The sequence below is a fragment of the Solea senegalensis genome, linkage group LG21 (assembly GCF_019176455.1).
Source record: "Solea senegalensis isolate Sse05_10M linkage group LG21, IFAPA_SoseM_1, whole genome shotgun sequence".
NCBI lineage: Eukaryota > Metazoa > Chordata > Actinopteri > Pleuronectiformes > Soleidae > Solea > Solea senegalensis.
The window spans coordinates 2,547,129-2,562,353 of NC_058040.1; the positions used below are offsets into that span (position 1 = coordinate 2,547,129).

Below are 15,225 nucleotides of genomic sequence, written 5' to 3' on the forward strand. Positions count from 1 at the left end.
GAGGACGTGTGAGCTGAAGGACAGGAGGACGTCAGGTGGACACACACACACACACACACCTCCTCTGTTTGCGCTCCAGCTCATGCATGCGGCTCTGCAGGCTGTCGGCGAGGACTCGTGCGTCCTGAAGGTCAGAGGTCACCCGGCGACAATGACGCTTCAGCTCTGTCGTGCTCCTCCTGGACTGTTCCAGCTGGGCCTGCAGCGTCGCCACCTTCACACACACACACACACACACACACACACACGAGGTCATTATCTTCAGACATTTAATCTCCCGCCCCACGTTGCCGCACACGTCACAGCGTCCTGTCTCACCTTGGTGTCGAGCTGTTGTCGCGTCTGTCTCTCCGTCTCCAGTTTTTCCTCCATCTGCTTGAGACGTCTGCGGACAAACTCGACCTCGGTCTGGCAGCACTCCAGCTGCATGGACAGCTCACTGTCTGTGTGGGGAGTGACGGGACTTTGTCAGAGGTCACAGCAAAACTACCTCTGTTGTATATGTATCTTTAGAGAAAGTGTTTTGTTACAAAGAAGGAGTCGAGGTGTTTTGGGAGTCTCCTCTTTTCAGTCCCTTTGTACCTTTACCTGTCCCTGCTGCTCGGTGACTCTCGGCCGTCTTCGCTCTCTGTTTCTCCTCCTCCAGCTGCTTCTCCAGTGTTTCCATGGTGACTTTACACTGGTCTAAACGAGCCTGATGTTTGAAGAGAAAGAGTTTGTTTGACAGTGAAGAGGATGCAACGGTTTCATCGCAGTCAAAACAAACAAGCTGTGCGATGAGTCACGGCTCCCACAAGGTCAAGCAGAGGTGTGGCACGCCCAAGGAGAGAGTTCTGTCTACCTGCAGGTCTCTGTTCTCCCGGCTGAGTCTAAGTCTCTCTGCTCTCTCCACGTCCAGAGCCTGTCCCACTGCATCACCACGGAAACGCTCATCACTTAGCTCAGATGTCACGGCTGTAACCTACACACATGGATCACGCAGCATAAACGTGGTTAGATTAAGAGTCATGGTTAAAGGATGAGGAGACACACGGATTTGAGCTGGAAGGACGTGAAATGCATTACACGGACAGAAATGACAAAAAAAAAGGTGTAGAGGAAGTACTAAATGTAAACTCAGAATGTAAATGTAAATGTAAACACACTTTGACTAACAGAGGTTAGGGTTAGACTAGTTATGGTTAAGGTTAAAGTAAGTCTCTGGGAAATGATTGTAAGTCAATGTCCTCTGAGGTGATGGAAACCAGTGTGTGTGTGTGTGTGTGTGTGTGTGTGTGCGTGAACCAGTAGAACAGGGGACTTTGGTGTCGTTACACACTCACAAACAGGGGACTCCACATTGAACAGGGGACATTTTTCAAGTCCCCTGTTAGACATGCCTTAAATCAAGCTAAAATCATGTCTCAGTAATAATATGGTAAAATAATAATATTGTTTATTGTTTTTATTTAATATGACCAGAAACCCAAGTCCCCTGTTAGTCAGTGAAGAATGGCGTTGTGTGCGTGTGTGTGTGTGTGTGTGTGTGTCACAGACCTTGGTCTCCAGGACGTCTGCAGTCTGCCTCAGCTCGTTCCTCTCTTTCTCTGATTTCTCCAGCCGTCGCCTCAGACCTGAAACCTCGTCCTGACAAATGCGTGAAAAGATCATGTCACAGCAATGGAGGCATATTTCAAAATGATATCTCTCAATGATTTGCTCCACAAAATGTTTGTTAACAGTATTCACCATCGTATCGTGTGTCGTGACCACAGTCCACCTGTTGCTCACAGTATGTACTTTTCTGGCATAAACACTGACCTTGTCAGGAGCAGGACCAGTACCACTCATGGAGACCAAAACCTGTACCTAATGAGGCGGAAACTAATTTCTGAGGAACTTAGTACTAAGTTCAGGACTATGGTTTGAACTGTAGTTATGTAAAGGTTCAGGTTAAATGATAAATGGTCTGCATTTATACAACATTCACACACTGTGGGGTGAAGTGAAGAGTCTTAGCCCAACGACACATGGGCGTGTGTGTGTGTGTGTGTGTGTGTGTGTGTGTACCTCTTTGATCCTGAGCCTCTCGTTGTCCATGTTGACATCGAGCATAGGACGAACTCGACAGAAAAGTTTCCACCAGCTCCACTTGGCCACACCCCTTAGAGCCCGCAGGTTCCTCTGCAGACAGCTGATGGCCATCTGCTGCACCTGGAGAGAGAGAGAGAGAGAGACAGACAGACAGACAGACAGAGTGTGTGTGAGAAATCAAAAGCTGTGCATTTAGAAAGAAATATTTCAACCATCGTCTACTTTATCACGATAGGCACCGGAGCCACTCCCAGCTGACTCAGGGCTAAAGGCGGGGTTACACCCTGGACATGATTGGAATCATGTACAGTACCTGTGATGCAGGAGTGGCCAGAGAAAGCCAGTGTTGAAATTTGGAATGCAGTATCTGGTGTTTGACAAAAGAGGCAGTAGATCCGCTGATTTGTATTATTTAATTTTTTATGATTTTTCTTCTTTTTCTTAGTGTGCAGAATTGCACGTGGATCCGCAAATAACATTAACTAGATACACATGTACACTGGTTTACACCTGAAAAGGGTAGCAGTAAAGTTGCAGTGGATGGAAACACAAACAAATCCTCGGCGGAGCATGCAGAGGCACACGAACCTTGAGTTTGCGGTACCTCTGACGGGCCAAGTGTCCGTTGCAGGAGGCCTGCAGATACAACAACCAGCTGGTGACCTGCTGGTCCCTCTGCTCCTCCAGAAAACGCAGCACACCTCGCTTCATGAACACCTGAGACACAGCAGGGAGAAGATCCATGAGTTCATGAGCGGGACTCATGCACCGCAGTCTTCATTAGAAGGGTTGAAGCATGTCCTCACCCTGCTGGCCCCGACGACGATGCCCTTTTTATCCAGATCCAACTCAACCAGCAACTCCTCCACGGCCTGAGACAAAGTCAGAGAGCAATTTATCATTTATTTATTATTGAGGAGAAGATCACAGACCTAGTGTTTGTGTGAGGTCTCCAGCTGTCATGAGGGGCATCTGACCTTTCTCTCGTCATGACTGACAAACATCGACGCGTAACGTTTCATAATTGGAGGAGACAAGGCCTGGAAATGACAGCGGAAGTCACTCAGAGTCATGTGGTCTGGAAAACCTGGGAACAAGAAGCAGAAGCTGAAGAATTCTATTTTCTATTCATGTTTTGGACCAAACCAAGATGGCTACCAGCAGGGACACTAGAAAGGGGTTATTTAGCCACTTAACCAAAGGGTTACCTAATAAAATCTACAATGTTTACTACTTTCTGCCTTTTTTTTTAAACGGCCTTATCTACTGCACCACAAGTCCATAGAGAACATCAGCGTTTTTAAAAGCTGCAAAAAAACAATTACAATTATGTAAAACAGAACAAAGTATTTCAAACACACAAGTCAAGAATATCAGAAGACACAATAACACATTTGACTTTACTAATGGAGGCAGCAGTAAAGCAGCAGCTGCTAATATATATAATATACACTTTCTTTATAGAATGTGGTGCAAAGTAACAAAAACGTCCATCTTTCCAGTTGAAAAAGTCTCTTTCACGCTAACATAAAGCATAATCACATCTTAAGCAGGTGTAGATTTTATGAAAACAAAAGTCAAACAAAAGTTTGACTTTCAACAAACACACAAACATTTTACGCTGAGACACTATTTCAAACCATTTGTCGATTTCAATAGGCGTGCAGACTGAGTGTGTATGTGCTGACCTGTGCGATAGAGCTGCAGGGCCTGCAGGATGTGTGTGGAGTGCAGCTGGACTCTCAGAGACGCCACATCAAAATTCCCACTGTCTGCCTTTGCGCTGACACACTGCAGGAACACTGGGCGAGCTCGACGAATCAGGTTAAGTAGAGCATCCTACAGGGTTTGGACAATAAGGTGAGGGAAATAGAACAGTTCCCAGTGTGTTACAATTTTAATAAAGTACGTGCTGGTGCACTTACTGCCTGTAGTTTGACTGCTATGCACTGGGAGTGCCTGCGTATGGCTGCCATTCCCCCGCTGAATGTCTTTCGAATCATGCCATTCCTCTGCAGAGAGCGCTGACTGCCGCCCTCCAACCCCCCCAAACCCCGACACAGAGGGGGCACGGAGATTCGGGGTGTAAACATGGCTTTCACCACGCCACTGTGGGGCAAACAATGAACCGTGTAAATGTGGAGTAAAGCGTCTCAATGTGCAATGAGAGCCAGTGTCGTGAGTCTGAGTCTCTGCACAAACTGACATGGTGGAGTTTTGCAGCAAACAGATGGCATTGAGAGCAGATGGATTGTTCTGGATCAGACCAAACCATCCAGTGAGGTCGTAGCGAACCGGGTCACAGCCCATCATGTGGTTCACCTCACACTGCAGTGGCTGCTCACACTGACGCACTGTGGGGACATACATATTCATGATAGTCCATGATAATCACACACACACACACACTGTGCACTTATTTATTTATTTATTTACCAGAATTGCTGTAATACTGGCTGACTCTCTCCAAGGCTCTGTTCTCACTGGAGGCAGGGGTCACCATCTCCTCATCCAGAACCCATAACAGACCTCTGGGGTCTCCATCTGCTGCCCGAACCTTAAATGCAAGCATACACACACGTCCAAAAATGTTAAAAGTTTCACATAGTACACTGTACATAGATATAATAGTATGTATATATATATATATATATGTTGTGTGGTGTACCTGTGGAGGAGCCTGATCGATGGACGACACCACCTCAGCAGGACTAGTCTCTGGACACTCAAAATCCACAGGGATCTGCTCCTGTAACAGGAAACAGGAAATACAGTCAAGAAGCTGATGATCTGCTGACATGATACTGAATTAAGTTGAGACTTAAACCTTAACCTTTTAAAAGCACATAATAATAATATATATAACTGGGTTACAAACAAACACAATAATAAATCACTGCAAAATGTACACAACAAAAGTAAAAGAAAGTGAGAAAAGAAACTAAGTTCAGGTTAAACTTTGGAGGTTCTTCCGTCATGATATTGTCTGGTTGGGGGTCCCCAGCTGTGTCTCTAAGGTTATTTTATGTGAAAATAAATCTTATTATACCAAGCGCACACTTCACTTCACCTGTGTGTATCTCTCCAGAGTGTGTCTAAAGGTGTGTGTGTGGTATTGCTGCAGCAGCCTCTCCTGCAGGTAGTTGTGGCAGAACTCAGACCAGCCGGCAGCTCGTTCCTCTGCCGAGTGTCGCGGGTTCCTCGTGCCCGGTGTGTCCACCACCATCACGGAGGCTAATGTCAGCTGCTGACCGCTCAGAGCCCTGTGGGCAACAACAACAACAACAACAACAACAACAACAACAATAAATAAATAAATAGACAAAGAAGCTGCTGCATCATTGTCACATGTTTGAAAGATGCTTTGTTTTCTTACATTAGTGTTAAATGTGCTATCAGCTTTCTTCACACCTTTAAAAGTCCTCTAATGTTTACCTGTTGACGAGTGAGACTATAGCAGTGAACAGTTCCTCATAGAGCCCTGCAGCCATTCCTTCAACACACTGAAGAGCCGTCAACCTGGGACCTGCAGAGACCAAAAACATGGTTTTAATAGTATTTCATTGGCATTAAACATGATGATGGACAACGAGTACGAGAGATACTGGCCTTGGGATTATTAGCATCAATAGGTGAGCAGATTTCACACAACAACATTACACGCTCATACTTTTGCTTTTATATTAATGTTGGTTTGTTTGTTTTTGTTTTTTGTTACTATATATAATTTGTGATTATTAGTTTGTTATCACTTTTATATAGTTAGATGATTTTTTTGTATGCTAATTTTGTGTTTTCTTTTAAATATTGTCAAATTTCAACATTATTTAGGTAGAGGCTTCAAATAAGCCCACGAGGCTTTCTGCCTCTTCCTGCACTGTATGTTACTTTGTATTCTTTGTCAATCTTGTATTTTTTCTTTTAAACTGTACAAAATAAAATAAATAAATAAATAAATTAAAAAAAAAAATCATCATTAACGGCCAGATGTGTTAAATGAAGTTCTGTGTGCAGTTGGATTTGTTGTATGGCGTCCACTGCAGTGTAAATGCAGCCATTGTCTCCGGTGGTTCAGTGGTTTTAGCGTCAGCTCTCTGAAGGACTCGCTCGACCTGTCGCTTTTGTCTCCCACAGATCGCCTCTCACCTCTCGTGAAACGCGTGTCTCACCTTCATCCTCAGCAGGGCTCTTCTCTCTGCTGCCCCCAGTGGTTGCTCTCTGCAGCAGCTGGCGAAGGTGATGCTTGAACACAGCTGTGTGCAGGTCTTCTCCTTCACATCCCAGAACGCTGCTGGCAGTCTGAGCGCTGTCGAAATTCACAAACTGTCTCCTGCCCACTGTGACGAGGAAAGGAGAGGACACACACAGAGGACACACACAGAGGACACACACAGAGGACACACAGTGAGACCTGAACTGCTAGTGTGAAGGTCGGTTCACCAACAGGACTTAAGGGATCAACTGTGTCTCTTTATAAAAATGTCATGACCCTTTTGGTTAATATTATTCTATGGACTAAAAAACTGCTGAAATACTGCATTTTTATTTCAAGCGCTTGTATTATGTAAACTCACCGGCCTTAAAGTATTTCTGCATTTAACCCATCCTCTACTTCTACTACCCAACCTTTCTAGGATTAGGAGCAGGGGGCAAACACTGAGCAGCACCCAGAGTGCAAATGTTGTTTTCTTTTGGATACCTTCCTCAGGGGTACCCCAGCCTTTTGACCTGGTGGGGACTCGAACCAGTAACCCTCTGGTTACAAGCCTAGTCTTGTAATATAATAAATAATTCTACTTCTTTCTTGAGTAACAACGCCAGTAAACATGTCCATGATAACATTATGTTGTCAAAATAAAGTCTCAGTTCCTTTTTGAATAGAACATGTCAGTTATCTTCTGATTTGGAGGAAAATCGACACTTAAGTTCATGCATATATGGTTCTATTCCTAATGGAAATGCCAAAATAAAGACGTACCATACGGAACCAAACCAAACTGTTGCACTCGATGGAAACACAGCTTAAACGGCATGCATGAAGGCATGAAGGACTATCTTATCAAAACCTCATTCAGTCGCACTTCATGAAAAACGATGTTTTTTTGGGGGCGGGGTTAGACTTGTGCAGTTATGGTGAATGAACGTTCTCTTATGTTTCTGTGTTTCTGGCAGGATCACTAAGACTGTGAATGATGATGATGATGTCGATGATTATGATGATGACATCTATGAATGAATGAATGAATGAGTGAATGAGTGATACCTCTGCAGGCCCCGGCAGCTCCCAGGTGATAAATAGCAGCCAGAACGTGCCATATGGCTTTCTGCTCGCTGGCTGTGAAGCCCAGTGTTTCCATGGCAGTTAGCAGCTTAGTGAAGGCAACGGACGCCCGCTGTTTCTCCTCCACCTAAGTAGAGACAGGAAGAGGAAGCGGGGGTGAGTCGATCTGTGAAAGCGACGAAGTAAAAGCTGTGTCACGTCTCTGTGAGACTGTGGAGACGAATCATGTGTCACGTCACCTCCTCCAGAGTTCTGTTTCCCTCTGTTCAGGGTTTGGAAACACAACTTCACCCTGGACTTCTCATTTATTTGTGTTTTATTTGTTTGCTTGATCTGTTATTATTTAGAAGTATTTAATATTATTTCAAAAAGACTATTTGAAATGTGACTAATGTACATTGTTTCTCATGCTAGTTTTATCATGCTAGATATCATTTTCTTGGAATTAGGATGTTCAAATATTCAAATAAAACTATTTTACTACATTTATCTTGTTGTTTTTTTAATGGAATTTGGTGCAGGAGAGTGAGCAAATGACACAAACTTCATTTTCCAGTTTGGAAAAGCTGTGTGTGTGTGTGTGTCCTTGGTCATGGATTCCCAAAGACTGGGTCGGGACCCACAGAGAGATTTTTTTTTTAAGAATATTCTAGTACCCAAACGAAGCAGTAATACAATCATTCTTGCAAGTTTAGGATTTGCAAACTTTCTTTTTCTTCTTCACACACACACACACACACACACACACACACACACTTACTGTACCTTGGTGGGATTTACAATGCAGAACGAGTTGACTTCTGGGAGCTGGTGCAGCTGCAGTTCTGTCCTAATGAAGGAATGTTACAGCACAGTTAACTCAGGTGAAGCAGACGAAAGTTCTTCTGCTACAAGATACTGAATAACTGTCAGTGGAGAAATCTGTACATTTAGCAGTAAACGGTATCATGTGATCGATCTCTTTTCATCTGACATTATCAAATACTCTTTCCTCTCCATTTTCTTCTCTACACTGCAAAAATAGATTTTTAAAAAGTTATTCTGGGAAATTGTTCTTATTTTTTAGCATAAAAAGAAAAATAATCTCAGCAAGCAAGCGTTGCACTCAAAAAATAATGATAAAAATATGATTTATTTGTTGTAACCTGGGGTTAAAGAGACACTCCTGTGCAATAACCAGTCTTATCACTAATCAAACACTTATCACCGTCTTCCCATATCTGACTTTTATTTACATGATTTCTACCACTCTACTCATTATAGGTTATAGGTTAACCAGAAAAGCCCAATACTAAAAAGCTTAAAGGGGTCACATGACCACCCACCGGAGCAGAGTAGGACAAACTTAATTCAATAAATCCATTCATACTTGCATACTTGACTCTTTAGTGCCTGTATACAGTGAAAAAGACAGTCATCCAATGACTATACATGGTGTACAACTATGGAAGTGAAGATCTCAACAAATAACATTAAAAAAATTTTTCAGACTCAGGCTTTGAGATAAATGAGGTGGAGTTAAAGGGGCATTAAGATCAAAACTTCTCACAACATTCTTATTTACTGTCCTCCACTAGATTTAACTGTAGAACTTTTGTGAAAAGTCAGCTCAACCTTCAATAATGATATTCATATATTCCTACTGTAAAATATTCATTAAAAAATCCTTAATAGGTGATAAAAAAAAAAAATTGACCTTTCCCAAATACTTAAAGTTTGAGCTAAGTAGAAACTTTGAGGAAATTGAAAGTTAATTAAGGTCAGTAGTTAATCCTGATATCTAGTCTCCCCACAGTGGAAAATATTACTTTAGTACAAGTAAATGTACTTTTACCACTGAGAATTACCTCATCTCTGTGCTGAGTCCTGCCAGCATCTGAGAGAAGACCAGGAAGTTGCTCTCTCCTGCAGTTTTCTGACACACTCGCCATTTATCCAGCATCATGGTCTGATGGAGAGACACAGGAGAGTGAGCTGTGTGTGTGTGTGTACTTGTATTTGTTACATCTTTAGGACTTTTCTGGTATAATATACATGTATACTGCATTTGCAATACACACGTGTAATCCTATGTATACTGTAAACATCAAGCTCACACTGTATATACTGTAAATGTAGTCAGTCTATAATGTATTTATAGTTTTATTGTCAATATGTTTCTGTTACTGTTTGTTATGGACACTGTTTTACTACATCACTGTGGAAAATGCCTTATGTTCTTGTCTTTTGACCTGTCTTTAATGTCCACCTCTGTCCTATGTGTTATATGGACTGGATTATAATGCCAGATTAAAGTCAGGCTTTTATTCCTTGTAGGAATATACTGTATTTGCCATAAGGAATAGCCCTGGGTTATGGTTAGTGTGTGTGTGTGTTGCTTGCCTGCAGGTGTCCAGCAGCGGCCTGTCCAGCATGATTAAAGTCCAGTGAGAAGACCATGGCAAATCGTGATGAAGCGTCACTGTGCTGCGAGCTCACGCAGCCAAACGACCTCATGACGGTGAACATGGCCTGCACACGCTCCACTGAAAGAAAAGAATCAACCACCTGCAGAGTCCACACATGAATCATCCTCTCTCCTATCTGCTCTGCTCACCACTGATGTTCTCTCCAGTTGTACCGGCCTGTCTGAGGAGAGCATGAGTGAAGGCGTGGCATGCCGTAGTCTTGCCAGTCCCACTGCGTCCCAGCGCGCACACACTGTGGTCCCTGCGGGTGCCCACCATGGACACGTACACTCGTTTGACCAACGCAGCCAGAGCAGGAGGAGCGTCCCACACTGACTCTCCTCGCCGAGACTTTGGGGTCTGGCAGAGAAAAGGACAGGGCGACACCAAGTTCATGTTTCTAGAGATGTCACAGCTTCGATGGAACATACGTCATCACTGTAAACGGATTATCTTTGAGTGTTTGAATTAGCGCTCTGCGAAAAACAGAAAGAAAGGTGAGAAAATCGCGTTTGTCATGGCAGCAGATCCAGATCCATGTGTTTCATGTTGGCTTGTCTGGAAGTACACACTCTCGTAAGTCTGTCATTGTTTGCTCTGCAGACATTGCATGCAATTTCCTGCATGTGGTGCATCCGGATATTATTGTGCGGGGCCGCTCTGTTGGCTCCTGGAGTCCAGCATCATTGCCTGACCTTTGAAATGATTTCTTCTGATGATGGACACGCTGTAACATCAGCTTTGTGTTATGGTGTCCAGACATATGGCTGCTTTGTTCAAACCGACCACCCACTCTGATGATACCGTCTTGCAGAACAGGATCTAATCTGTGCTGACTTGACTTCCTAATCTGGGAATCTTTACCATGGAGTGAAGCCAAATCCTCAGATTATAGCGTATCAGCACAACTTCACAACATACCACGCTCCTGCCTCTCCTCCACCTCTTTCTTCACCTTCTTCACCTCCTCTGTCCTGTCCTTCTCCTCAGCCTGTGGCATCTTCATACCACGTGAATCTGCAGGATTTAGTGAACTATTCATGTATCTCCACTGGGATGGTGAAGTAGCTTCCCAGATGGCCACAAAGGTCTTGTGAGGCATCATTGTCTATGTACCTCAGCATAGTCACACGGTCAGTCCAAAAACAGAGGTGCTACAGTAGATTTAGCCATAATCAATGTGTGGCACTACTGTCCCTCTCAGGTGGTGCACAGAATGTATGACGCTGTGCTGTAACCAATCTCATTTGAATCGAGAAATGGTGAATGTGGTGCTTTCAGTGCGGGGAAAGAGTAATTAAGCTTGATTCATCGAGTTTTGAAAGCTGCTGACGTCATCTTTGTGTAAGCTTTTCACCAATACCCTCAACCCAGCTCAATTTCTTTTGGCAAAGTTCTCTCAAATTCAGTTTGGCTGAGAGGATACATGGAGCCACTCTGTACACCGCTGAACAAAGACGTGTACAGTCATTCTGTACTCTTCAAGTTTTCCGTTTATGTCTCCGTCTGTCTCCGTCTGGCCACCAGAGGACATTTTGGAAGTCGGAGTCCCTGGAGGGTAAAGTCCCTGGTGAAACCAGGGGACCAGGGACCTCTTCATGAGGCCTCTATATCGACCATCAATGTAACCGGCTCCTCTCCAAACCAAACAAACCAAACTTCCTGCGTCTTAGGTTCAGTGTTCTCACTACGTTCTCGGTACCAAACGTTGCCCAAATGCCAGGGTCAATGAAGACATCGTCTGTGTACCGTTCTTGGACTTGTAATCTTGGCTGTAAATCTGAGCCATTCTCAATCTTCTTTGGCCAATAAGCCCAAAAGAGCTTCTCTTCAAGTGGCTTTTGTGTGTACTTGGGCTCCCTCTTGTGGCCGAGTACATGCAGTGTATCACCTGCTGCACCAGGCTCATCAATGTCCAAGTAGTAATTCCAAACAAACACAAGAAGCTTCTGTAACTGAATAAACTTAAGCGTTCTTCAATAATCTTCCCTAGTAGCTTCACAAATTTAACTGCCATGTTCAAGCAGTATCTACACCAGTTCGCTCCTTACAGCTCCGTTAGCTCCACTATTAGCATGTTAGCTTACAGTGCAAGTATCTTCTATCCATAAGAAAAACAATTGTTTAAATAGCCACGTTCTCGTCACTCTCCCTAAGTTGTGTTACTGTAATTGTTTCTCAATTCTCAACACGACACTTCAACAGACAAATCAATGAGCTGATTCATCCAAATGAATTCATCCGGATGATGGTGTGATGTCACCTTGCTATGAGCTTGCAGCGGAGGCCAGAAGTTGACCAGGTTGGGTCCAGCATGTGTGAGTGGCATGTTGACTTTAGCTCGAGTGATGAGTGTGTGGAGAACGCCACACTCGTTCACACTGTGCAGGTCACTCAGGTCCTCACACAGGTCCAGCTCTGAGGGGTTACACTGTGGAGCCAAGGAGACGAGTCATTAGAGCTGTTAAAGGGCCACCACATGTAATCGTTTACTCCAAGAAACATAAACATACAGCCATTTCGTTGTGTAGCAATCACTGATGGGCAGTAACGCATTAGAACAACTGGAATCCAAAGTAAGGGATTACAATCTCTCAGCGTGTGCAGCGTTTAATGCTTGGATGTACCAACATTACTTTGAGTTTGACTCAGTAAAAAGTGAAAAAAAATGAGATTTATATTCATATTTCATTTTATTTTTCTCTCTCTTGATATCACATGTCACTGAGAGAAGGTGGGGCTTTGTAAATGTGTTGATACTGTCTCTTGGCTCCCAGAAGGTGTAAATCTTCGAGGCTAAAATTCTCAGTTTGAGGAGTGCCTACATTTAAATGGCCACACCTTCTTCAAATATCATATTTCATCAAACTTCCATGTGTTAGACATTAATGGAAAGCTTAGAAATCACAACTCCAGCCTATTTCTTCCTGTTTTTTCCATGGCTGGGCACATATTAGGAAACAAATACTACATTATAAAGATTACTGATGTGAGTAGAATAGAATAGAATAGAATAGAATAGAATAAGAAAGCACAAGCTGGTGTTTGACCAGAGAGGCAGTAAATACACAACATGGATCATTTCAATACTTTAAAGTAAATAGTGCAGATTTGCTCCTGGATCAATAAATACATTTACTCGACACCTGCCTGGTTTACACCTGGAAAACAAGTGTTTTAGTTACAATACAACCATAGAAGTAGAAGGAAGAGAGTGGAGTTACGTACCTTCTCTATTTCATACTGTGACACGTCATGCAATGACTCGTCTGTCCGCAGACGGACCCTCACTCGGCCTTCTGGGAGTTCAGGTGTGCCTTCATCTGGCTTCAACTGAGTGGCTGAAATGAAAGAACAATGATGAGACTCACTCCACTCATCAATCACTGTAGCCCCGAACAGTGTAGTTCACAGCTGTGTTTACATGACACTGGAGCAAATAGGATGATTGCTGCATATTTAATGGGTTATTTGAAGTGTGTTGTATGAGCTACTGGTACATACAGTAGTCTGCAGTGACTGACATGATATAAAGGTAATATAACCAACTCACAGATGACTAGAGATTAGTTAATCCTCTATTAATAGTCAACTTAATCACAGAGACTACACTTTTACACCACAGCTGTATCACTTTGCCATTAAAAACAATAATATTTAGCTTTTGATCATCAAATCTCATCCGCTTTATTTGCCAAATCATAACCTAAATGATCTCAAAGGAACTCACACCTATGGTTAATGAGCATCTGTTTTTTGACACTAGGAGGAAACTGAAATACTGAAATATCTACAGTACTTTAATATGGAGTTGGAGTTTTTTTCTGCTCGGTTTGTGGCTGTTTCAACAAGACATCAAGCTTTGTATGAGAATAGACTGCTGCTGTTGAAGAAACGCAAGGGAGTGACGCTTTTCTGTTGCCCAATCAGCTGATGGAAACGCAAATAAAACAAATGTACCATACCGTACTGAACCGGACCGTTCCACTCAGTGGCAACACCAAAACCTGGTCATAATGGGGCAGAACCTCATTTCTGAGGAACTGGTTAAGTGTAAGATTTGTGGTGAGGTTAAGGGATAGTTAGGGATAAGGTATTTTTTTTTAGGTCAAGGTCTCTCAATTCTCGGCTTGGTGACCCACTGCCCTGCATGTCTTAGATGTTTATCTGCTCCAACATCCCTGATTCAAGTGCTCATCAGCAAACACCGCAGAAGCCTAATAACCATCGTGTTGTTGTCAAATCTCACCCAGGGTGAATCCGTCTTTTTGGACACACCACACAGTTCCAGCTTCATACCACACGTCCCTCACCTGAGACCAAGACACAGCAGAGGGGCAAATACTGACTTAGACTTCATCAGTTGTACTTACACAGTGACACAGAGGTTTCATGATTATTATGAGAACACAACACACAGAACATACCTCTCTCTGATGTTCTGTTACAGCCGCGTCTGCTTGCCGTCCCTCTGGCTCCTGCCTCTCCTCTACCTCCTCCACCACCTCTTTCTTCACCTTCTTCACCTCCTCTGTCCTCTCCTTGTGCTCAGCCTGTGGCATCTTCCTGTTCTTCTTCTCCTCTGACTTCCTGTCCTGCTGCTTTGGAAGCGCCAGCATCACTTCCTCCCTGGCTTGCTGCGTGCCGTCAGTGAAGATGAACCTGTGGGAAGAGGACCTGCCATCCGATGGTGCAGAGTTATTTTCTTGCCTGCTGTTGCCGGTGAAAAGTTCAGCTCTGAGGGCCATCTCAGCCTCCAAGATGGGAGGAGTCTGATCCGGGTTGAGGAACTGCTGCACGAGGTTGTCGCTCAGTTTGCTCGGCTGCAAAAGATGCAAACAGAGTCGTTTACGTTTACGTTTAAATCTTCATTTTATTATTCTACTCTTTTAATTCTTATAATCACACAGCACCTTACCTCCAGAGGTTTTAATTTTTACTTTTTAATTGTTTGGGTTTCGTTGGAACCTCATGTTCTAATGTGTGTTGGAATGACAATAAAGAATCTTGAATATTGAAAGAGAGAAACAACAAATTCTACAAGCAACAAGCAACTAGGTTTACTCATCAACAGGAGCATTTGAATTGACTAAGGTATAAAGGACCTGGTGTGGTTCCCAACAACAAACTGACCAAACATTGTACCACTGTAAACCAAATGAAATAAAACGACTCTGAAGCTACAGCCACTTTAATGAGTCAGCAGATGTTAGCAGTACACTTAGCATTTACCTACACCTTTATTCTCTAAATAACAATATACATCCTTGAGCTGCAACTAACGATTATTTTCATAATTGATTAATCTGTTGATTATTTTCTCGATGAATCATAAAATATCAGAAAACCTTAACAAATATTGATCGTGTTCTCAAATGTCTTGTTTTGTCCACAAACCAAAATGATTCATTTTTAGTGACTTGT

At 43.2% G+C, this 15,225-nt stretch overlaps 1 protein-coding gene across 3 annotated transcripts in view; it reads right to left on the minus strand.

Moving 5' to 3' along the window:
• Positions 1-15,225, minus strand: part of LOC122758513 (unconventional myosin-XVIIIb-like) — a 46,640-nt gene that overhangs the window by 24,421 nt on the left and 6,994 nt on the right. For all 3 annotated transcript variants that reach the window (XM_044012746.1, XM_044012743.1, XM_044012744.1), the window contains exons 4-29: positions 14,229-14,624; positions 14,051-14,114; positions 13,030-13,142; positions 12,065-12,232; positions 9,951-10,161; positions 9,737-9,879; positions 9,202-9,302; positions 8,120-8,183; positions 7,337-7,481; positions 6,243-6,410; positions 5,509-5,599; positions 5,144-5,336; positions 4,742-4,822; positions 4,510-4,630; positions 4,280-4,427; positions 3,999-4,182; positions 3,762-3,912; positions 3,051-3,160; positions 2,880-2,945; positions 2,662-2,790; positions 2,050-2,193; positions 1,537-1,626; positions 842-961; positions 589-694; positions 319-443; positions 60-214 (exon numbers count right to left, since the gene is read on the minus strand). In XM_044012746.1, the coding sequence (XP_043868681.1) occupies positions 60-214; positions 319-443; positions 589-694; positions 842-961; positions 1,537-1,626; positions 2,050-2,193; positions 2,662-2,790; positions 2,880-2,945; positions 3,051-3,160; positions 3,762-3,912; positions 3,999-4,182; positions 4,280-4,427; positions 4,510-4,630; positions 4,742-4,822; positions 5,144-5,336; positions 5,509-5,599; positions 6,243-6,410; positions 7,337-7,481; positions 8,120-8,183; positions 9,202-9,302; positions 9,737-9,879; positions 9,951-10,161; positions 12,065-12,232; positions 13,030-13,142; positions 14,051-14,114; positions 14,229-14,624 (3,587 nt within the window). The remainder of the gene's footprint in view (positions 1-59; positions 215-318; positions 444-588; positions 695-841; positions 962-1,536; positions 1,627-2,049; positions 2,194-2,661; positions 2,791-2,879; positions 2,946-3,050; positions 3,161-3,761; positions 3,913-3,998; positions 4,183-4,279; positions 4,428-4,509; positions 4,631-4,741; positions 4,823-5,143; positions 5,337-5,508; positions 5,600-6,242; positions 6,411-7,336; positions 7,482-8,119; positions 8,184-9,201; positions 9,303-9,736; positions 9,880-9,950; positions 10,162-12,064; positions 12,233-13,029; positions 13,143-14,050; positions 14,115-14,228; positions 14,625-15,225) is intronic.